The sequence below is a fragment of the Nesoenas mayeri genome (genome assembly GCF_963082525.1).
Source record: "Nesoenas mayeri genome assembly, chromosome: 17".
Classification (NCBI taxonomy): Eukaryota; Metazoa; Chordata; class Aves; order Columbiformes; family Columbidae; genus Nesoenas; species Nesoenas mayeri.
Window position 1 is genome coordinate 9,874,856 of NC_137565.1, and position 24,819 is coordinate 9,899,674.

The window sequence follows — 24,819 nt, forward strand, 5'->3', positions numbered from 1 at the left end:
CCATCCTTTAAATAACCTCGGGCATGTCCCACTTTGCCATTGTCCATGTATGAAGTCTGAGCCACTTCAAACCTTCAGCTTTCTGAAGAGCACGATCTTGCACCCTTTTTGTCACCTCACGTCCACAGGCTGAGAGCTCAAACAGCTGCAGTTCTCCAGGGATGTCCACAGCCAGCGCCTAGTGCAGTTCTACCCACTCAGGTTCAAATACTCTCACCTAGGTTAAGGTTCTTGGGCAGGCAAACTCGCCGTGTGGGCTCAAGGTCCGAAGATGCTCAAGTGGGTCATTTACTGCCTGTGTTGTTCACCATCAGAGCTGACTTAGTGTTTCTAGGCAGGCTGCTGGAGGTATTCAGAAACGGAGGAAAAAACCCACAAAACCAAACCAAACTGAAAGTTCATACATGCTTCCCCACAGACAAGGTATTTCAAGAGAGCTGCCCAGTTCCTGGGGCTTTTCCTTCCCTCCCCTGATGCACATTGGAGGCCAAAAATCTCAGTGGGTTGTTTTGGAAAACACATGCACAAACATACACACACACACGCTGTGCTGGTGGGGCCTTTTGCGGATGTCCCGTTCCCCCAGCTTTCTGAGCAGGGCAGTCAGTGGGAGAAGCAGTTCCAGAAGTGCTGGTCCTTGCCCAGAGTCTCCTACAGCAATTCCCTCCCTGGCAGACGAGCCAGGGTGGCTTCACAGCTTGCAGCCAAGTTCTAAGGCACCACAGTAAAGAAGCCTGAAAAGGCCAGAGAAACATTTCTCAAGCCAGAAAAATAGTGTTGAGCAGCTTTCCCAGGTGCAGTTGGCAGGAAACATTTTGCTTCCAAAACATGCCAGAAATCCACAGTGAATCAGGATGTCCAAGAGTGCTGGGTGGGGAGGGAGAGGCAATGCAGCAGACGCACAGCGTGGTGCCCCGTTAATGCCCTGGAAGTGGCTGAAGTGCGTCTCCCTCCCGGTCACCCATCTCAGCTCCCATGTAAGAGGTGCAGGCAGTGGGATGAGCTGACTAGGTTGTGTCCTCAGGTAGCTTGTCACGGTTCAGTCCGTACTGCACACTCACGTTGTGGTCCAGCTCCTCCAGCTCAGATGGAAGGGGGATGGCAAGTTCCCCCAGGTAGAGAGAGAGAGCTTCAAAGGAATCTTCCAGCTTGGAAAAAGGGGGCCTAGAAGAGCAATGAGGAAACATGAGCTTCGAAGATTGTGAAGATCCCGTCTGCCTGGGCTGTTTTTACAGCCAGACCAGAGAGGTTTGGCTCTTTGGGAACCCACTTCGCATCACCACTGTTCTGAAGCTACAGGTTTCACAACTGAAACCAAACGAACTATTCACATTTTGGAGCTGCTGGCAAGGTGCTTTTTGTATGTGAGAAACCCTGAACAATCACCCCTTCACCCTCTCTGTTTCAGAGATCTGTATCATATAGAGTGGTCTCTCTCCAAGCTGATGAGTCTTTAGTCTCTCCTCACATGGAAACTTTTGAGCATTCCCACAAGCCCTCTGTGCAGAGCAATCCTTCCACTAAGGGCATACAGACACACCCTCCAGGCTTACAAAGAGAAGTCCTCCAGACCCCAAACCTACCTGCTTTCTGGTTCCAGTCTGCAGCAAATAGCAGCCAGAGGGAAAAAGGCTGGAGGACAGTCAGCAGGAACAAACTTCTCCCAGAACAGCTTGACATTAAGGCCAAAATCCAGTGTGCGTGGGAGACAGTCCGGGTCAGCATAAACTTGACCTATGATCTAGAGAAAAATGAGAGGAGCACTTAAGTACAGCAGCAGTTCCAGAATGTTAACAGTGAACTTCAGCATTGGCCAGATGCTCCTTCAAAATGAAAGGGAAAGAGCACAAACCCTGTTCCTCCTTTCCAACGGGGCCAATTGCACAAGGGCAAGGCACTGCATAAAGACAAAATTCACATGAAACTTTTTAAGACCTGGCACCGTGGCCGCTGTTGTGAAGGAACAACAGACACCTTCTCGTTCTCCCCGGGGTTTCTCTGCTAGAAGATGCAGGATAGCGCGCACTTCGCAGAGAGCTCAACAGTGTGTCGCTGCTGCATCGGCTGCTGTGCTGTGTGCTGCCGGGGACGCTGCTGCCCCTCCTGATCGCAGGTAATCAACGCAGCCTGCATCACCTCTTCCCTCCCACACAACCTTACCACACCACCAGCAAACATCTGTCCTAAACAATGCTGTGAAGGCAACAGCACCACAAATTCCTAGTTGCTCTGCTACTGGCAGATTCAACCCCACCCACAGCCAGAGGGTGGAGGGAAGAACAACCTCACCAAAGCCTGGGAGGCTGCAGGCGAGAGGAAAGGGCTGGGTGGAGCGGGGCAGCCCTGCCCGGCACTCACCACCAGCCCCTCCAGCACCAGGGGACTCAAAGTGTAATGAGAGGGACGAAACCCACAGCAGAGAGCTGTGGGGTGAGCTGGACTCAGACAAGGTCAGTGTCGATACGCAGTCTCACATGGGGAAGAGTATTAGGTTTAAAGCCTCATCGGGTATCACAAAAAGGGTGTTATTTATAACCACTGGGCTTTTCTGTGCCAATAACTCAGCAGGACAACCACATCCTGTAGCTAGACAGTGGAACGCCCATTATGTACTTTGGCAGAGTTATTTTGTTATCTGTTTGAGTGTGTAACTTCTTTTTTTAGCATCTTTATTTTGGCGACAAGGAAAGAGTTCATATCCTACTACCTCTTTATTTGTCTTTTTTCTAGATTAAACAATTGTTTCAATCCCGCATACAGATTTTTCAAGTTCCTACATCTATCACTCACAACCACAACATTCTGAGAGGAGGGTCCAGTGTAAACAGAGCTCCAGATGAGGCCACAAAGATTTATGCGCAGATATTTTCTTTGTCTCCATTCAAACACTGAATATGAGACCGTGCTGGTCTCCCCTGTGTTCCCATAACTGCCGTGTTATCCGTACACATTAACACCTCACCTCTCACTAGTATTTCCACTGTCTTACACACCTTCTAAACTGAAAATACCTTGCAGCTTTGGAGTGGCGCTCTTTGCTCTGCAGACAGAAAAGCCTGATGTAAGACTCTGCATTGGCTCAGAGATAAACTAAGCGAACAGACTTCAGGGTGCGAGCTTCATTAATCAACCTGCAAAGAGGTTTCAGTTTCTCCTTGTTTGAAGTGAAGTGCCATCCACAGCGGAGGCCCTGAATTTACTGAGATTATACAGCAAATGTAATGAGGCAGTAGAAAAAGAAAGAAGTATCACAGTTCTGGGGAACAGGCCTACTTTCAAATGGACACCAGAGCTCAGTCAGAACTTAATGGACATTTTTACAGCTTCTCTCCATCCAGGAGGAACCTCTGTATTTTTATCAGTCCAGGGAGAAACTCTCCCTGGGACAAAAAGTTACAAGACAGCTATCTTGGCTGAGGAACGGGGACTGGGTAATCTTGTACTCCCAGCCTAATTCACTGCTGTTAGGTCACAGACTGCACACTCAGACACACAGAACTGGCTGATACAACGTGTGTAAGGAGATGGCGATGGGACAGAAGTCCATTGAAGACGCCATGTAATGTCCTGGTCTTACCTCACAGAGAACAATCCCAAACGAAAAGATGTCCACTGTCTCATCGTAGCTCTGTCCTGCAGGAGACATAAGACATTCAGCTCTGTGAGAGACAGTTCCTCATCCAGATATTCCAGGAGCTGCCAGCCCAAAGCTTAACTAAACATATTCCTGGGAGGGCTCTATAACAGGAGACTTAAGTCTGAGTAGGGGCAGTTGTCCCAAGATAACATATACCAACTGCATCTTCCTATACCCTGCCATCACGTATTTTAACCCCACTTCTTTCTTCTCCTGGGGAATTAAAGGACAACACAGGGAAGCCTTGTGTATCAGAGGTCTGAGGAAATGCTAAGGATAACTATGGATGGCTTCTGCCCATTTCCACTGACAGCTGTTTCGGTGCATCTCTATAATGCACCAAGTCAGCGTTCAGCTTCCCCAGCAGCCAGCAAGTGCCCAGTTCCTGCTGCAGTGACTGCAGAGGTAATAAATTACACACTAGCAGCACTTTGGATCTGGGAAAGCAGACTGGCTCCAGCACGCCATTGTCAGCTTACAGACACGCCCCTCGCAAGCCAATATCTGGTAAACAGCCTTGCTTTCGGAGATGATGTCAGACTACATGCTTGCTGTTCTCTAGACAAATGCCAGGTCTGAGACAGGCTCTGAGAAGCAGCCTCAGACTCCAGTAGGGCCTTGAGAGAAGGCACACAGAACAGCACACGAGAAAGCAACGTGGAGAAGAGTTGAGTCGGGGAAGAAGAGACAAGTCCTCCCTTCCCTGGGGGGCTATGTTGGACAATACTGACATCATAGCCAGCCAGACTGCCCAGCCTGCTCAGACAGACCTGCCCGTTAAGAGGAAACTGTATCCCTTGTATTTCACTCTCACCTCACCTCCTGCAGGGGCAGCTTTTCCCTTAAGGGACATAGTTCATCCTTAATGCAACTGAGGGCTGCATGCCAAAATCCAGATTTCCCTGCATGTGGCCAACTCCCGCTGCAATCCCCAGGCTTCAGCAAACCTGGCAGCAGATGGCTTCTCCCTGGATCTACGCAACAGCACACATAAGCCTCACCCCAGAGTTTAACGATTCCCTGTCTCCAGGGGCAGTTCCAAAGCATAAGGCTGTAACAGAAATTGATCTCAGGTTCAGTCTTATTTCAGGACTCTTTTGTCTTCCCTGTTATGCGAATGATAGCAAGTTTAGGTCTGTCATCCTGCTGAAGAATCCTGCTGTCATGCCAGAAACATTACCCCAGCTGGTACAAAGGCTTATCAGGTCAGGTACTGCCAGGGCAGTGCAGCTGGGGTACCTGTGTGTATAAATAAGCTTGCGTATTAGCAGGTCTAAAACCACATGCTCTAATAGGTTTGATTGTTACTAGGGCCCAGCAGCTTTCAGTAATCCTGTCATCCCTACCCCTTGTCACAGGCTGTCTCCTTACCTGCACCCTGGTGTCACTATCTTACCGTTCAGCATCTCCGGGGCCATCCAGTATGGGTTGCCAACCACCGTGTAGCGCTTCTTCCTGTCACTCTTGCGTAGGGTTCGTTTCTTGGCAGACGGCTTCTCCAAAGTGGGCTTTTTTCTTTCCTCCACGATCAGCCGAGACAGACCAAAGTCGGCCACCACCACCGTCTTATCCTACACAAGGGATTTAGATTTAGTACAAGCCACCGATTCCTCTCAGCTCCCTTCAGGAGCAAAGAGGCTGCAATTTGTGTTCACTATCAGCTATACCGTACAAGCAACTATCAGGGTTTCCTGCAGCCAGGCGAGCATAGCAACCTGTCTGGACAGGTGTAAGACACCCAATTCACAATCCCAACTCATAATTTTCTCTCTTGATTGTCTTATTTCCTGTGTGGTCACTAACAATAATGCCCATCAATTGGGCTACACTGGCCAGGGCAAACCTGGACCTTTCCTTTCAGACCTTCCTATTCTATCTGGCTGGGAATTAACTTATTGACTTTCATACTGGGTCGTTTAAAGCCTACATGCTCATATCATATTCCAGCCAAGGGAACTTGGGCAAGGCTTGAAAGAATGAAGCTACATAAAACTCTAGTGAATTAGCATTTAAAAAAAGAGAGAATACACCCATGTGCACACATCGTGCACTTGTGTGAATCCTGAGTGCCAATACAGTCATCAAGTGGCTAAAAGAACAGAAGCAGCTGTAGAGAACATTTCATAGCTGAGATAAGGAAGAGAGCTGTACTAACTCTCATAATGTGATTGTTAACAGGAGATGCTACCCCAGGAAAAGGGATAAGAGAACAGAATGAAGAAACAGGGAAAGCTAGATCAGTCTGGGAAAGCCTATGAGAACATGAAGCTCCCTTGTTTTAGGCACCAAAAATTTCCTGAAATCAGTTCCTCCCTGACAAAAGAGAGAACATCATGTGGAGAAAACCAAGGGAGGATGATGTCAAGGAGGTGAGCAGCATGCTGTGGGGAACGGAGGTATAGCTCACCAACTTGATCAGGCAATTGTGGGAGTTCAGGTCTCTGTGAATGATGCACATAGAGTGCAAGTAAGCCTGGAACAGAGAGAGAACACTTGGTGTTAGGCAAGTACATCCCTTCACTTTTACAGAGCTCAACAACCAGTTGCTGGAAGTCGGGCAGCACCCAGGACCCCTCGTGCACCACCCCGCTGAAACCGCTCACTCTGACCCTGGAGCTTTGCTCCGTGATGAAGGGACAGTCTGACTCACCATTCCAGAGGCAATTCCTTTGGCAAAGCTGACCTTCTGCTGCCAGGGAAACGGGTCCTGAAAGACAAGTCCTCAAAGGTCAGGGACTATCTCACCAGCCAGCTGGTGACTGCAATTCCTCTGCAACACGGACTCGTGCAGCCGTCAGAGAAAGACGATACCGCCCCAGGAAGAAGGTGCTTCCTGCCTCAGGCCACCCACAGCTCAGAAGCAGCTTTTCCACACAGGTCCAAAGGGGAAGACTAGGAACAAGCACCATAAGGCTGGTACCACCAACACCACGCTGTCAACCTCATTCCACAGCAAGTACAGAGGTCTACCAGGCTTCCATACTCACCGCATTGCGGAGGAAGTCCTTCAGGGTGCCCCCCTCAATGTACTCGGTGAGGAGATTCAGCTTCTTGTCCTTGTACAGTACACCGATGAACTTCAGCACGTTGGGGTGATCCAGGCTGCGCATCACTTTCACCTGGGAAGCGGAGACATCGCACCCCAAAGAAGAGAATGGAACAAGTCCAGACAGATCAGCTCTGGTGAGAAGCACTCCAGGGATCACAGAATACACTCAGACACCAGCCTTAAGGTAGTCAATTAACTATTGCCTCTTCATTTTTACACTGTGCAATTAGCCTGATCTTAGTCTTTAAGGAGAGCACCCTTGAGTTTGGCTATATTTTAAGAGACGGGAGCTCTCCAGGGCAGCTATCTGGTCTGTACTGCATGTGTCGGGGCCAGAATGGCAGTGTCAGGTGTTTAAGGAGCCGCCTTTAAGCTAAATCTGACTTTGAAAAACACAGTAAGCAGCCACCAAGAAAATAGTTTAGCTTAAATACAGCAGGAGTCTTAGATATCTTACAGATATTGGCCCTTATCATTTGTATTTATGCACAAGGCTCAAGGGATAAATCCTTTATGTATTGCACAGCTCAATTTGCCTCAGACTCAGGCTGCTTTTTATCACTGAAAAATTGATGAACTGGGAGCTGAAGCCATGTCTATTGTTCAGTGTGAGTCACACTTCACTGCAGCGAACATTCAGCTCGTGTTCGCTTTTCCCCATGTGGTATCTCCCTCCTCAGCGCCTCGATTCCTGCCAGGTTGCTGGCACGATCACTCTCTGGAGAAGATGGAAGAGAGTCCCACCACACTACTGGCTCAGAAGCTTTTTGAAATCTTGCTCCTACCTCTGTCAAGAAAGTCTTCTGTGTTTCCTCATCACAGCGAATCAGCTCCTTCATCACCATCACCTTTCCTGTTGCTTTGTGAGTCACCTGGTGGAAACAGACACCACAACTACAGGCAAGGTTCAAGAATACACAGCTCCAACGCTCTTGCAACTCTTCTGAAAGCGAGGGTAACATTGCCCTCCATCCAGAGAGATGGGAGAAAATTCAGAGCCCAGGGATGTGTGGGAAACTGCATAAAATTTTTCCTTTCAGAATTCAGCAAAGAATCTGTGCATGAAACAGAAACTACCTAAAGCTGACAGAGGAACATACCAAGAGATCAACAGCATCCCAAGAACCACAGCTGAAGTCTCCATTTATGCAGTGCAGGGCTGAGCGTGCATACCGGCTGTCAAAGCCTCTGAAGGCATCAATGCCTCAGGTTCCCTTACAGAAAGCACTTGCCTAGCATGATGCTCACGTTTTGTACACAGCCTAACAGCTACAGTCTGTATCAGCAAAGGATCAATGCTCATATGCATCAAAAACCAAACCAAACAACCCAAATCTGCATTACCACATGTTACGGGGACTCAGAAGCCTTTCTGATGAGCTTATCAAACTTACTCATGTGCAAGCAGAACTGGGATGTACAGATTGTTCAGATAAAGCAGGAAGCAGTTGTTTTACCACGCTACCTGCAAGGAACATCCCAGAATGGCAGCAAACACGCAGAAATCCACTGTAAACAGGTAATAAATTTCCTGGCTCTTGGTATGGAAAGCATTTCCAGTTCCTCAAGAGCTGTTTGCCTGCATCCAACTAGTCCCTGGCATTTTGCTGTGTTCTAGAGGTTCCTTTTAACCAGCTTTCCCTTGCTTGCATGGGGTTCGTGAATGAGTAAAAAGAGGCCAAATTCTGATGAGCAGGTTTGCCCAGAAATCTCCCCTTCTGTTGCTTAACCTGAACAGCTCGGTTTCCCTATGATCTCCAGGTAACTAAACAACCACCTTCTCTCTAGGAACAGAAGGGAGCTATTCTGACTAGATACAGTACTGTTGCATCAAAACATTTCATCTGGCTCAAGGAAGTTGCCACTTTTTTGCCTCATACCCTTTAAAATCAAAAGCCTTTCAGAAAACGTCCAGAACTGCAATCCAGAACACAAGACCCACGTATAGTATTTAGGAAGCTTATGAGCTCTGGTGAGCAGTGAGGCACACTAGTTCTGTTTGGAACCATGGGACATAGCAAGGCTGATATAGGAGGAATACGAATGCATGGAGTAACACAACAGAAGCAAGAGTAAAATATTCTTCTGCTCCTGTCTGAAATCAAGCATCCATATATAAATAGCGAGCCAGGGAACACTACACATTTCAGCCAGGGATATGAAAGCCAGGGACATCTAATACCCAAAGATAAAGGGAAGTGAAGAGACAAAGACAAGACAAGGCTAAGTGGAATTCTTAAGCTGACATACCAGCAAAACTGAAACAAGTGTCATCATGAAACTCCAAGGGGGCAATTTTAACTCCCAGAGCATGCACCAGAACGGGATGGCTATCAGGTAGTTTGAGCAGAAAAGAAATGCCTTTGTGCCATTAACTGTGGGGACGCAGATGACAAAAGCATGCGATAGAGGAAAGGTTCCGCTTACCTGGACCTGTTATTTCTCTATGAGCAGAGAAGAAGAGAAATATGCTCATTAGTATAGGTCAAAAGCATTGGGTCTGTAGTACTGGCTCACCACCTCCCATGGAAGCATGAGATGAATATGGTGGCTGGGCAGCTGAAGTTTATACAGGTGGAAGGAGAGAAGTCCCATAATGTAGTGAACAGCAATCTGAGTACTGAGGAGCTCACAGCACCGTGGTAAGGCAGACACAGCTGCCCCCTGATGCTGCCAGGGATGCCACGATAGGAGCTGCCAAAGCACCCCCAGTCAAGACTGGAGAGCTTAAATACAAGAGAGCAGAACTGCTATTAATGGAGATCTTAATTGTGAGCGTCATGCAAGACCTGACCACTGCCTCCACATTGACAAGCCATTCGGGCTCCGCTGGGGGTTCGGAGGTGGTCGCTACCTCAGCCTGGCAAACCTCAAGCGTGCCACACTACGGGTGGTCAGAAATGCTGGACTGGGGAGCTGAACGCACCTCTTCATAAGAAAGATGCTTGTAAGAGACAGTGGAGCTCGTTCCCCATTCTCCCCACCTTGCCCAGGTGGTTGCTGTGACACAGGGATGCTGGAGCTCTAAACCTCACTCAGATGAGTGTGTATGGCCAAGATTGACATTCAAAGGGGACAAAGTCAAAACCACATGCAGCCAGGGACACTCAGGGTCAGGGAATGAACTAGAGAAATGGATCTCACTGAGCAAACCAGGTGAGTTCCAAGAGTGATCACTATCAGCAGGGCAAAGGCCACCGAGACAGTCGTGAAGGATCCCAAAACAGGCAGACACTTCTGTAACCAAAGTAAAGGATGAATGTTTGGGGACCTCCCTAACCTTGATAGCTTGTCCAAAAAATCCTTTTCCTAGAACTTCGCCGTGAATCAGGTCACAGGGCCGGAAGATTTGCTGGGAGCAGCTGGAAGAGGAACGCAGGGATTCAGAGCGACTGATGTCACGGGTCAGGAGGAGCGGTTCCTTTGGAGAACTGGGGCCAGGAGACTTAGAAATGCTGTTACTTCGCCTAGAAAGCAAAGCAGACACAGGAAGATCAGGGAAGCTGCTAGGAAACTTTTGGTCCAACATATCCCATCATTAGCTCCTAAGGCACGAGTTTCTAGATGCGCTTCAGTGTTCTTTATATCTCAAAAGCCAGATGCTCTCCCAGCACCATGGAAGCTCTTCACAAACCCAGAGCAGCTTCCAAGTCAGAGCTGGCCAACACCACCACATCTTCTGCACTGTCTGTCAGAGGTGGAACTCTGGGAACAGGAGGAGGAAGCTGTAAAGACACAGCTCCTGCTGTCTCTAAACAAAGATTAAAATACTGGCAAATGGCTACACGAGCAAATGAGTGACCCGGCCTAGGAAGACATGTTTTTGCCCAAATCCTAGGTCTCAGCTATATTCTGTTACTTCCCAGACATTTAAGACTGGCAAAAATCTAACCTTTCAATTTTCTAACTGTAAAACATAGTAGCTTTTCTATGTTAAAAGTAGAGCTCCTTATTTTTATTAAGGAAACCTTGCTGTCCTGAAAGGGAATGGAGACGTGGCAATAACAGGATGTGAAGCTCTCCACTGCTTCACCAGTGGTTTATACCAGGGCTCGTATCAGAGATAAGCCTTGTCTCTGCAGTCACTTGCCATCGCAGGGCACAGACAAGGCAGGTCAGAGGCAGCTTCCGAGCCTTTACCTCAGCGAGCGCCGCCGCAGCGTTCCTTCCAGATTCTCCTTGATGTCCAGTGGCGAGAGGGAGCGTGGGGAAATGGGCGGCTTCATGTGGGTGGGCAGACGGGAGTCCAAACGCAGCCTGTCTAAGCGCTGCGAGACGGGGTCGTGCTCGATCAGCAGCTGAAGCGTCTGGCTTGTCTTGCGAATCAAGTCCTCCACCTGAAATCAAACCAAAGGAGAGGATGGCAGCAGAGCAGAGGAACACGGATGACAGCAGACAGAGGAGACACAGCAGAACGACCCACAGGAATCGGAGCAGAGAGTTCAGTGAGATCACTCCATAGTTGTGGTTTAGTTGTGTGCACTGCAGATGTCTACTGGACAAATCAAACTAGCAACACAGAAGTTCCCCGTGCTATCCAAATCCTCTTCGGTTCTTTTCTGTCAGTTACAAGTGACCAAACACCTTTTTTTTTTTTAAAATCCTGAGAAGTGTTCAAAAACACTTCTCACAGGCTTCCACCCTGAACAGTGCTGCAAAAACCAGCTTCGCAAAAGCTGTTGTGCTCTTCATGTTCTCTTCAGCACCAACGCTAAATAAAATCCCTGTGTAGTGAATCATAGATTAATAGAATCGTTTTGGTCGGAAAAGACTTTTAAGACTATTAAGTCCAACCATTAACCCAGCCCTGTCAAGTCCATCTCTAACCCACTTCCTTAAGAACCTCATCTACGTGTCTCTTCAACCCCTCCAGGGACGGCGACTCCACCACTGCCCGACAGTCCTTTCCTTGAAGGTACTGATGGTCTCACTACACTCGTGCAGCATCACCTAAGATCTGTATAAAGCATTTGCTTGTAAATACAGATATCAAATTATTTTTTCTTTTTTTGCAATAGGAAGCTCATCTCTAGGACCCGCTGAGCTTTTGTCTATAAGCAGTTGCTTCTAAAAGGATCAGAACAGTGGATTTCACTAACAATACACGAATAGTCTTCACAGCCTCTCTGTCCTCTGAGATGTCCCAGCCCTACGCTTTTCTTATTACCTTCCTCCATGTCTGAATGACACAAAATCAGAGCTGCATCCCAATTGCCTTTCCACCTGTTAGATTTTCCTCTTCAGCTGGAAGGGCTGGCAAAGCTTGTCTTCATGTTTATTCCTACTGTCAGCACGAGTACTATGGGTGTGCACACACCGTATGTAGGGTGGGAGAATAGCGCTGAGAAACAGAAAAGCTGTAGGAAGGCAGATGAGAAGGAGGGTTCAGAACAGAACTCTACCCACCTCCTCCACCTGTAACGTACGAATAGGAGCTCCATTAATCTCCAGGATACGATCTGCAGGGTGGATGGCGTTTCGGACATCTGGGCTGATGTGCATCCTGTTAACTCTAAACATGGGAATTATTGTGTATGTGTGAAGTCAGTTTAGTCAAAATTATCAAAAATACTTGATCTCTGATGCTTCCCTTCATATTGGCATTTTGAAATAAAACAATGCTAATCTACCAACACAGGGAGCTACCATTAGACCAAGCGCTTTGGTTTGAGCTGGTTTGGGGAGAGCTCTTCATTGCTCAACGGCAGAAATTGCTAGTCCATTACAATTCTCCAAATGTTTTGTGCTCAGTAAAGGAGACAGCGCTGAGAAGTAAAGTTATCAGTTGAAGTTGTCACAAGAGCAAAATGGAGACCAAACACAAACGGCTGCTGGCCAACATACATCCCCGTTGTGCCGAGATGGATCCCCTCAAGCAGTTAAAGCAGCTGGCAGGGCGGCAGTGCCGCAGAGTTTTTACCAGCTCCCTCCGCGCAGACACCAGCGTCGCACACAGCCTGGTCATACTCACTCTTTCACCTGGACACCAGTGGCGTAGCTGGAGCAGCCACCTTCAACAGACACGGAGAAGCCCCTCTTGCCATCGGTAGCTGCCGGCATGGAGATGAGGGTCAGCGTGTAAGGCAGCTGCTCACGCAGAGACTCGGTGGAGTGTTTTTCTATCATCGGTGTCAGCACAATCTGGTTATGGCATTTTCCACTAAAGGAAGTGAAGAAAGTCATTATGGCCATATTATTCCTCCCTGCCAAACTCATGCTCCAAGCTCTCCCATTGACCATAAGCTATAGTTTTTAATGCTCGCACCATCCCTCCCTCCCTCGAAAAGCAGCTTCCTGGCATTCCTCAGTGCCACGTGTGGCTGAACCACACCGAGCCAGCTAAACGCGGCTCGCGTGTACAGCGGGGAACAACGTGGTGGCGGAGCCGCTCCGTCTTACCAGTAGAGAGTGGAATGTTGCACCAGCGCGTAAGCGTCCCCGTCTTCAATGATCACTTTGCAGCTCATACAAGCAAAGCACTCGGGGTGATACTTGTATTCGCCAGCCACCTACAGACAGAAAAGGGAGTAGCTTAGTGGAGCCGAAAACCATCAGCACATGCAGCTCCTGCTTTCTTCTCTGATTCCCGTGTTCGTTCAGATCTCAAAGTCAAGCAGCAGTTTTTTACTGAAGAGTTGCATTAACCTATTCTGCCGTTCCTGAACCCCATCTCGGACACCTGGTTTGCAAACCTTCTCTGAAACAAACACATCAACATGCAAAGCAAAGTTTGTGCCTCAGGAACCTCTGCTATATTTGGCAGCCACTCAACTATTAAAAATAGTCAATAGTCTGCTGTACACTAGTAAACAAGATATTAAACCTTCCTGTTCAGTTGCTCTTGGCAAGATAACTAATGTTACGCCTGAATTAATAAAGCTGAAAGGGCTTTTTATTTTGGCAGACAGGCAATGCACAAATTCAGACACTTTACCAGCCAGCTGACAGGAAAAAAAAAAGTGAGCTGACTGAGACAACAAAATACCTTTAAAGAATATCTTTATTCATTGATCTGTTTTTCTATTTTCCTTATGAGAACTTCCCTTATTGGCAGTATTTTGCAGGCAATGAGAAATTGTCTGCGCTTTTCACAGTACTTCCCTTTGAGGTAGCAATCATATTACTCAGAGCCATGCTGCTTTTATTTAGGCCCCCACTAGAAAAAGAATGGTTATTTTTAATTCTTGACAGTTTTAAAGGTCAAACATTTGCAAGGTCTCGGCATGGAGGGGAACATTTAGGCGAGCCTGTATTGTGCGGGCAGAGTTCAAGGCCTCAGCGCCACTGGGGCTCACGCTACGTCAAGACTCCATGGGCCAGAAAACCACTCTGGCCACAGTCCAGGTGGGACTTGGACGGCAGCGTCCCCAGAGCCACAACCTGCTGTGAGCTCTGACTCGCAGTGCAGTGGAAAATCACCCCATGGAGTCAGGGGGGCACTGGGCTACAGAAACCGAGCAGACGTCCCCTTAAACACCTTTCTACTTCTCATGCCCGTGCATTTCAGCACCTTATTTTACTTTTTCATATGCTTCAGAACCCCCACATCCCTCTTTTAAGGGCTACGCCTGTTCAAAATTAATCTTTATCCAGAAGATGCACACACAAACCTCATTTCTAATCTCCGATTAGAGATTAAAGCAGCAAGGAGACTATTACCTTCAGTTTATTTGGTTATCTGAGTAGCTAGGGCAACTCTCAGCCAAGTACAAGTGGCTGGGGGCCGGAGTCCTCCGGAGTCCTTACCATCACAGGTCCGGTCATCAGCAGAGAGCAGCCATGGCAAGACTCCCCAAACTTGCCCCAGTAGTCCTTGTGACAGTACAGCTTCCCGTCCTTCTCATAGTACCAGTTAGTGAGGGGATCCTGACACTCAGAGCACCTTGAAGGAAACAAAGGAACAAAGTTCCAGTTGGCAATGAGTCACAAATCAACAACCAAGGTCCTCTCCTGCATGGACAAACAGCCATTCTGCAGCAGCTCATCACCAGCTGTTCTAGCTATAGATGTACTAAAACCCCCCATTCCCAATGCTTTTCCTAACAAAAATTAGCACCAAACCCAAGGTTTGTCACGGTATGTGGTATCAACCAATACAAAGGAAAAGACAAGCTTCCAAAGTTTAAAACAAATCCCATCCATTTATTAAAACACGTCAGTAGGTTTATAAATTCTGCCTTATAAATTGTGCTCCTCTGCTTCCTCCCGGACGCAGGATCCAGCTGTGGAGCTGCCCGGGACACAGACAGCTCTGCTCCGTCCCTACTCGGTGTTTCTACGGCCTCACAGCACCGTGTGCCAGAGCAGCCGTCACCTCGGCCCGTCCAGGAAGGGGGACAGAGGCTGGATCCACTTCCTCGCGCAACACAAAGCCAGGTTTGCACCGACCTTTGTGGAAATCCTTTCTGTTCTTTGTAAGGAGACCTCTCCCAAAAGGTCAGCTGCAGCACTACCCATTTGAGGGAGAGTTTTCAAAGCAATTAGTCCTTTGAACTCCGCATTTGTTGCATGTACCAATTATCTGTGCTGAAAGTCCTCCTCCAGCTCTCCCTACCGACTGCTCTCCCTTTCCTTCTGCTGATGGCAGCACAGGAGAAAAAAAATCACAACAACAAACCCCAACACAACCAACCAAGAAAAACCCAAACAAAACTATTTCTCTTATTTCATGGAGTCTCAAAATGCTACACATATCAGTGTCAGCTCCCATTTCAACAAGCAACCATTAATCCTCTCCCTATACCCACCCCCAGAAACAAACTCCTCCCCTGCCCCCGGCCCCCCCATAAAGGAAAAAGAGGCAGCAGTTCTCCTGCAGATAGTATTTTAGCAAATCAGCAGCAGAACCCAGATCTTCAGGCTTCTTGAACACAAAATAATCCTGCCTGAGCAGGATGCACTGGGCAAGGGAGTTTAACTTCTGCAGCACCGAGGTGTGATTTAATGGAGAGATAAGGCACAGACAGCAGTTGCATCACTAAAGATTATTCCATTAGCCCTGGGGAGCAGGTTCTCAGACTTTAAAAGGAAAATTAGTCTGGTATTGGCTGTTTCTGAGTGCAGAATCCAGGGCAGGTTACTCACCAATAACTAGTTCAAAGAAACACCTGAAGGATCAATGTTGTCATCAGTACGATGCTTTCCCAAAGATGGAAGAGTTTATTCTGCCCCTTACCCCAGTAGCTGTCCCAGTTACTGCACTGGAGGGAACCTGTTACACCAGGCGGGGGTCTGGGGGGTTCAGCTCTCTCCACAGCACCAGTTGCACTTTTTACGTGCTCCCAGGTCTAAGAGGAGAGCTACTGTTGACTTCACCTCTCACAAGCTGCCTGAAAGCTTATTTGTGCCAAAGATATTCCTTGTAAACTCCACCAGCTCGTAACCAGTGTGACGATATGCGAAGCTGGTTGTGCTCCAACATGGAGTTATTTGCTCCGTCTCAAAAGACTGCAAAGCAACAAGGTGAGGCTGCTTGTAAGCAGCCCATGGTTTTAGGGGAAAACACACCTCATGAGGTATTTAGTGCCGTACCCTACCCTCAGGAAAGTTGCTCCTTTTAATGTATTTGGCATTTATAGTGTTTGTTCTCCCAGCTGAGAAGCTCCAATCCCTGCCCACTCCCCCCTCCCCAGTGATGGGAAAGAACTGCCGCACGTGCAGCAGGCCCTGCCAGTTTTGTTTGAGGCAGAGGGAGCAGTAACTCACCACTGCGGTACCTGGTACCTGCGTTATTACCGTCTCAGCCTTGGGGCACTGTCATGGTTACACCCTGCTCATGGTATGCAAGAGACCTAGAGGGCATCGCAACGCACTCTGCCTTCAACCACCAGCCTTTGGCTTCCGTGTGCAGTAAATACTCCATGCTGAATGATCAAGTGGGTGAGTGGGAGGGAGAAAAGAGCAAGTGGAGACTAACAGCGAAGATTTCTATCACCTTGTGGCAGGAACATCTGGCTCAACACAGGCAAATGGGATCCCTCAGACTTATCCGACTTCTGCGTGCATGCCTGTACCAGTGTGTGCTGCGGGAGCGATTACATCTTCAAACGGGGAGCTGTGACCAGACCTGCGCTTGGGATGCACACGGCAAAGCTGGAGACTGTTCCACCAGGGCTTCAGGACCCGGCTCTCTGTGTAAGTTCACTCCCAGCAGGAGGGTTATTTGTTTGTTGTTAATCACACCACCATCCCTTCCTCACCTTTCTTCATTTTCACCTTCAACCACTCCTTTTTCCCCCCTAAGAAAATATAAAACTTCTGCAAAAGCAACAAAACTGCAATTCTGTTTAGACAGACTCCAGAGGATCATGTATACTTGTCTTCCCTTTATCTTTCCCTTAGTTCTTCATGGTGTTATTCCAACCTCAGAGCACTGTGATTAGTTTGCTTCCATCCGGAAATAAGCACTGGTATCTAATTTGCAACACACCCATAGCAAAATGAAGGTGAGGGGGGTGGAGCCAGTAACCAGTCAGTTCTTTGCTATGCAATTAAACAAATCTGGGCAGGACGGGTTTGCAGCTTAGGGCTCAGAACCCCACCTAGGGCAGTGAGACAACAGAAACAAAGCGACCAGCCCCAGAGAGGCTGGATGCTGGTAATGGGTCTAACTGGCCAAGCAGCACCTTCTATATTCACCATGCGTTCTGTAATGTAGAAAGGGGTTTGGTTTTGTCAGGTGTGGAGGACTGACAGTACACAGGTATCGTTTTAAGATTGTTTCAACTGTTTCAGTGCCAAATGATAAAGGAAGGAGACGATTGTTCTGTGTGACTGTCATTGAAGAGATATGCTGGAATTTTATCTCGGAAGATACAAGAGTTACCTCTCCTTCCTCTCCCTCCCTGTGAGCTGCGTGGCTTTGCAGCGCTGCCATTGCCAGGGCTCACATCAGCTGAGCAGGAGCACAATTACTTCTGCAGGTACTAAGCAAGCTAATCTTTGCCAGTCACCACAACCAAAGGACAGGAAGATTTCTTACTCCTCTGTCTTTTATAGATTAGAAACCGCTAATCTTCACCTAGATGATTTGCTCTTCTTATTACAGAGGAACAAAGCGTGGTGGTCAAGGTTCTTGGAGGGCTGGTAACAGCCATACTGGACGCATTTCCTCTTGCTGCCCAGCCACCATTTTCAGAGCTGCAGAGCCCTGCTCTGATCATACAGTCCCACACATTATAATTCTTCACTTCCCAGCCTTGGTAATAAACAAATACACTAATCTGTCTCCCACTGCCATCCTTCAGGAACCCTGCGCAGCATCTGGGTGCAGCCCTGATGCTCGGTAGCACAGCAGGTGCAGAAAGAGTTCATAAATCGCTGCCTGATGGCTACTTGTCTTTGTGAGGGGTGGCAGGAGGATCAGGTCACAACAGGTAACCAGCCTGGTTTTCAGTGAGATGGAGATTCAATTGAGTGGCATCTCTTTTACATCTAAATGAAAGCCAATACCCTCATGGAAGCAAAGACTACCCTGGCGCTGAAGAGACAGATCCCTTTGAGAAGGGCTCATTAATAAAATCCACCCCCCACACGCACTGTCAGGCTAGATCAGTTAACGCTAGACAGGCTCGAAAGAGCTGTGGTTCCAATTCTGCAGGCAGAGCAGGGGAGAGGACAGTCACGCAAACAGAAACCTGCGGAATAAACCATCACGCCAGCCTGCAGCTACCCCACAGGCTCCTCACCCGGCCCTGGCAGGATTGCGTGCCCTGGCGATGTAAGAGACGCTAGACAAGGAAGAACACATACTAGAAAACTGACTATGTACTAGAAGACAGAATGTTTAAGCTCTGACTATGCAAAACCATTGCCACACACTTAGGAGAAGGTGTATCTGTGGCTCAGCACAATGCCATACACATATTAAAAACAATAAACGCCTGCTCACTTTCCTTCTTCTGAAAGTGGACGCTGATTCAGAAAGTTGCCTAAAGCAGCTTAGCAATTGCGCAGCAGTATTTGCTCCTATCCTAGATTGTTTTAACAAAAGGCTCCTTACTCCCAAATCAGTACAACAAACTGTGTTTGCAGGAGCAGGATCAATAATGAGCAAATCCGAGTGGAGGGGAACAGGAGGGAGACAATGAAACTGCAAGCTCTGCCTTTCCCCATCCATGCACCGTATCAGCACATTGGTCCGTCACCACCCTGGCTGCGTTCGGCCCCACTCAGAGTTTTCACTATGGAGATGTAATGCAATCAAAGCCTTGTTCTGTAGCTATGGCCCTTCTCAAGCCTCATTTGTTCAACTGGACCAAGAATGTTTGTTATATTAACAAAAATATCACAGGGAAGAATCCTGTCCATGTAAGGGAAGCGTGCTGCTTGTCTCTAGTTACCTGCAAGGTACTTGAGTTCTTTTCTCAAACAAGATTAGGCACTGCCTCGCTGCAGATTACATCACCTTCCTGAACTCCCCACAGCAGCACCTCACCTCACCCTGCCCAAGCACAAGCAGCTTTGGAAGAGAGAGCAGCAGCCACAGTTAATCTCATTCCTCTGGCAGTGGAGCAGAGCACCGGGGCACGGGGTAAAGCAGCGTACGTGGTGCTGCTCCGAAAGGCAGCCTGCTCGCCTGGGCTACTGCTCACAGCGCACAGCCTGCTCGCCTGGGCTACTGCTCACAGCACACAGCCTGCTCGCCTGGGCTACGCAGGCACTGCTCACAGCGCACAGCCTGCTTGCCTGGGCTACTGCTCACAGCACACAGCCTGCTCGCCTGGGCTACGCAGGCACTGCTCACAGCGCACAGCCTGCTTGCCTGGGCTACTGCTCACAGCACACAGCCTGCTCGCCTGGGCTACGCAGGCACTGCTCACAGCGCACAGCCTGCTCGCCTGGGCTATGCAGGCACTGCTCACAGCACACAGCCTGCTTGCCTGGGCTACTGCTCACAGCACACAGCCTGCTCACCTGGGCTACTGCCCACAGCACAGGTGCCATTCCCTAGTTCCACACATCTGCCAAGAGGCTGGTAATTGGAATCTTCCCTGTCTGCTCCTGAGAGCAAGACAGGTCCCAGTGAGGCCGGTTGTTCCCTGCGCACAAGCACTGGACCTCACTCTTCACACCTTGCACGGTAACTGCTTGGGATAGTGTTACTGGGGGAAACAACTCTTTGAAGATCCGCTGCTGATCCTGCGCAAGACTTACCGAAAGGGATCCTTGGGAGCGAAGTAAGCTGGGGCAGACAAGTAACTTCCCATCTTCAACGCTGGATAAACTGGCTCAGCCACAAACTCGTCCAACTGCCTCTGAACAGGTCTGTTCTGCCAACATGGCAGCAGCCAGAGCTCATTTAATCTTGCGCTGATTCAGATACTTCACCTCTCTTTGAAGCTGCCCAAGGAATGCCAGGTCTCTCAGCTGCTCATTCCTTTCCAGATGTTTCCCGGCTCCCATGGCTGTAACAACCTCCTCCTGCTCTCGGCAGCAGCGGCTCCCTCGGGAAGGACAGAACAACTGCTACCCAGGCTAGCTGGACATGCTTCTGCAGCAGTTCTTGCGAGCTCTGCTGCTTGCTAACTATTGTCAAGTTTTCCCTTCTCTGGTTCCACCCAAGGGTGGGAGGGGAGGAGGAGCCATTGCAGAGGACAGCGTGTGGCTGCAGAGCCTGAATTAGCTCCACTTCTTTGGAGAGGTGGAGCTTTGGGCCAAAGCGGGGCTGCGTTAATAAGTGCTGAAAGATAGCAACTTGCGCCAAAGAAAGAGCCAAGCGCACGAACGCGAGACTCCTCTCTGCGGCGGCGGTACGTTCTGATGGAGAAGTCAAGGAAGGCAGAGCGACAAAGACAGCCGGTCGCGTCTCCAAACACATCCAGTTAACGCGTACTAGATCCCTTCCTACAGCCCCCAGCGAGCAGGATCACCCCAGCTCCACAGCACCTGCAATCTGCTCGTCCTCTTGCAAGGGGTAACTCAGTGTGCTTCATCCAAGGGAAAATAACTTTCTTTCCAAGACTGTTTTAACAGAGATCATTGCAATCATTTAACCTAATCTTCATCTCCTGAATGGAAGCTGAGGTATAAGTCAGCACAGAGTACCCTCTCCTGCTTGCAGCACTTGTAGTTGTATCATTTTGCTTGCTCTGAAGCCAAGTGTGATCTCTAGTGGCCTAATCAGCTAAAGCTGTTTGCAAGGCACTCAGAAATGCAATAAACACATGCTGCTGCCCCGAGCCCTCCCATTTCTGTACAGTCAGCAAAGCCTGGCAAGCCTGAACACAGCCTGAAAATCATGCTGCATGTTCCAGAGGCAAGAGCGCTCAAATGTGCTTTGACTGGAGATGCTCGTCTCCGCTGGCACGCTGTTCAAGGGACGCTCGGGGCTGGGACGAGGCAGTTTTGGCTGCAGATTTGACAGCTGCTGCTGGCTGTTGAAGTAAGCACAAAGCCAGGAAGCCTTTTACGCTGTTTTTTTTCTCTATTTTTTCTTTCTTTTTTTTTCAACTTTTAATAAGCAGCCATATTTCTGACAAAAAGAAATCATCGTTTTCACCCATGCAGCGCAGTCTCTAAGCCCGGCTGTAAAAGTGCAGCGAAGCCTAGTGCAGCAGAGCCCGATGGGGTTGTCAACTCCCGCACGGGTCTAATTCCTTCTGACATTTCACACAGCTCTACTGGAAGCAGCAACACGGTGAGTCTGTGTCTAGGAATGCACTCTGGTCTCCCACATTCTCTATACGTTGCGTGCTGAAAGCGGGCCAGCGCTCGCAATGCAACACTTCCCACGACACACGCACACCTCGGTGCATCGCAGAGCCCCTGCCCTGCCCGCCATCACCTACACACAAAAGCTTTTCCCCACAATTCTGCTGCCATGGGCTGAACTCCCTCCAAGGGGGATTCCACGTGACCTCATAAATCCCAGCTCTTCAGACAAAACCTTTGAAGATTTGATCCACAGATGTGATAAGCAGCCAGCTAGTCTGTGAATGAAGCCAGCAGATAAAGCCCAACTTCAAAGTAATAAAAACCACCCAGACAGCTAAGCAACGAGGAAGGGATTTTGTTTGAGAGTTCCTTAAAGCCAAAGGACACATAGTCAAATGTCTATTTAAACAGGAAACATCTTATCAAAATGATTTTACTTCTGCAGCAAGACCCAGCAGCAGCCAGTGAGTTACTTATTCCTACACAGAATTCTCTTGTTACTTCTTGCCTTTTTTATTGTCTCCATGACCTATTTGAGACACAATTGCTCTGATAAAAGGGCTCTGGAAAAGGTGTTAATGCGTTCATACATTTTAGACCTGAATTCCTGCCAGAATGACTGTACTTTAAAAATGCTGATAAGCAGCTGTGTGTGTGGGACCCTTTTCTATGCAGTTTTACTGATACCATCTCTGAGGGCCAAAATGCATCAAAGCAAGTTTCTTCTTCACCAGCTTAAGTCAGGTATCAGCACCTTCTCTCTCACAAATGCTGACAGCATTTCCACTACAAACATGTTGCCATCACAGGGAATTGCCTTCCTTACTACGGTTTATAATTGTACAGTAATTTTTGCCAGAAAGAAACCTGAAAAATATAACCAGCAAATAAAAAGGAACAAATGAAAAACTTCGACAATGACTTAACGTGAAATTTATAGCAAACCAAGTCGCAGCTGTTACAGCTTCGTCCCCACAGAAATGCATCACATAGCTATTGTGATATTCAAGTGATTAATATCTTAAAGCAGCCGGGGTTGGGCTGCACATCCAGACACCCTCGTTACCACACACTCCGTGCTGTGCAATAGCATGTCCACAGACAGATGCACGGCTCAGCGTATCTACCAGCCCTAAGATACGTTTATCCTGGCACAGACAGGCACTTGGGTATGTGTGGGACTGGAATAAGCCGGGGAAAAAGCATCTGCTTGATGCCTGAAGAGTCTGCAGCGAGTCTTTGTTTCGGCATGGGCGCAGTTTGGAGGCATTCCAAATACTTCAGTACAGTCCCAACACCTCATTGTATTTCCAAGGCACTTACACGTAACACGTGCTTTGCTGCTGTTGAAAGACACAGTCAGTTCCTGAAACTGATACCGTTCCGATACGCACGTACCTGCGAGTGAAAGCTCTTGCAAACAGCTCTTCAGTAAACTAAAACAAACAGTGAAGTGAAGCTCGTTTCCATTACTGAATCTCACTTCTAAGCAGCAGCAGAACTGCAGACTGACAAAGCGATGTCTTCATGGTACCAAACATCACCAAGCACAACATTAGGGTGGAGATAAAAATTCCATCTCCACCATACTTGCCTAATGGACACAGGTGTCATAAATACGTGTGGGCTGAGAAGCAAACCAAAGAAAATAAACCTACTGAAACTTCATAGATTGTGCACGGTTTTAGAAGCAGTGACTGCTGATCTGTAAACCCAGCACAGACGGCAATAAGATCAGCGCTTACACCATCGCACCTTCACTCACCTCCTGCCTTGCTGCTTCTGTCTATGCAGACAGCTGAACTCCTCCGGGAAGGATCCTGTCTCGCTCACGTGGACCCTCTCATACATTCTGCACTGTGTGAGTAATTCTAATTACCTCCATATAACAATGCCCTAAAGGACAAGCCGTGCAAGTCAACAGTTTGGACTGGAATGCCCAGCTCCTCCTTTAAACAGAAAGGGTCATGGTGTCCTGTAGCTGATAGATTCCTCCATGGAATGCGGCCACTGCCACCTGCAAAGCGCCTCATTGTTCCTCTGGATTTTTAAACTCCTGAGCAGTCGTGGTGATCCATGTACAAGCAGGCACTTAGCAGCTATTCCTCCCTAAATCTGATAGTGAGCTGGTGAATTGCAAAGCTGACTGGGACGCCACCAGGGAGACATTCCCAGAGCCTGCAGGGTGAGTGGAGAAGAGCTCTTGTCTCTGGGCTTTCTGTGACTGCCAGGAACTGGAGAAGACCAGGAAGGTGAGGAGATTCTCGTCTTCCTGCTTCTACCATAATTCAGCTGCCTTTTGTTGCTGATATTTCCCCTGCTCTTGAGTTCAGCTGCTGAGTGTACAAACCTGGCTGTGTTCACAGCTGCAAAGCTAAAGGAAGATCCAAAGCATCAAACATCCCCACATTTCAAAGTCATCTTAATAAGCACCTTTGCTCACATCTTTATTTGTCAGCATTTGTACATTTGAGCTTCATATCCTGTCACTCTAGATCTCTCCATCCTGTGCCAAGCAATCTGAACCAACAGAACTGATCCAAAGTGTAGAAAACACCGTCTGTGAGAAAAAGCTAGATCCTGGATTTCTTCAGTCTGGGACGGACTGATGCGGGACACGATTGCTGCTTTCAAGAGGAAAAGGTTCTGTGAATAACAGAAGGGGGAGAAAGCTTGTTTTCAGCTTGTCCACCGCAAGCATGACTAGAAGAAATGGATTTAAATTGCGACAAGGGGCATTTCTGAAGATAGTGACAGAAACTTCTAACTCTAAGGATAATTACGTGCTAGTAGACAGCCCGGGAGACAGAAAATCTGCAGTGATGGGAGAGCGTTCAGTGACCAGTGTCTTGATCTTTCCAAAGCCATTGAAATTACTTGCTTTCAAACATGAGTTGACGTTTAGTAGATATCCTAAGAACCACAGAAAACAGACTTGGAAAATACCTTCAGAAGTCATTTAGTTTATCCTGCAACCCTCAAAACAGGTTTAATTTATGTTATACATTCTTAATACAAGTTTGCCTGGCTTGCCTTCCTCTGCCCCCAAATCTAAAAAGAGTCGAGGTGATTCACTAAGTTTTGCAGAGCAAAAACTCCTTCTGCAGCACACAAAGGATGTCATTCAGTGTAGAAAAAAAACAAGAAATCACATCTTTGTAAGAAAATCCAATCGCTAGAGTTGGCAAATTAAGAGTGGTTCTCTTCCCGCTCAGCAGCGCGGAGCTCAGGGCACCCCCGAATGCACCCACAGCTAATCCGGGTCTGTTCTCTGCCCACGGACAATGGTCGCGCTGCAGAGGGGCCGCAACGGGATTCCGGGAAGAATCTGCTTTTAACCTTGTTCCGTTACTGAGAAACAAGAATTTGTTTCAAATTCACTTCAGAACAGCAGGAGGAGACAGAGCCAGGAGTTCTGCTGCACTCTGCCAAAACCCTTCTGTTTTTTCTAGGTATCCATCTAGAGAAAATAGCCTTG

General features: G+C 48.2%; 1 protein-coding gene across 1 annotated transcript in view; it reads right to left on the reverse strand.

The window, feature by feature from the left end:
* Positions 1–1,001: 1,001 nt before the first annotated feature.
* Positions 1,002–24,819, reverse strand: part of LIMK2 (LIM domain kinase 2) — a gene marked incomplete at its 5' end in the record, with an annotated part of 28,659 nt that continues 4,841 nt past the window's right edge. The window contains 14 exon segments of the mRNA XM_080355356.1: positions 1,002–1,164; positions 1,584–1,741; positions 3,578–3,633; positions 5,034–5,208; positions 6,045–6,110; positions 6,288–6,344; positions 6,625–6,756; positions 7,472–7,558; positions 9,967–10,153; positions 10,827–11,023; positions 12,093–12,198; positions 12,658–12,846; positions 13,086–13,195; positions 14,433–14,568. Coding sequence (XP_080211482.1) covers positions 1,008–1,164; positions 1,584–1,741; positions 3,578–3,633; positions 5,034–5,208; positions 6,045–6,110; positions 6,288–6,344; positions 6,625–6,756; positions 7,472–7,558; positions 9,967–10,153; positions 10,827–11,023; positions 12,093–12,198; positions 12,658–12,846; positions 13,086–13,195; positions 14,433–14,568 — 1,813 coding nt within the window. The 3' untranslated portion in view covers positions 1,002–1,007.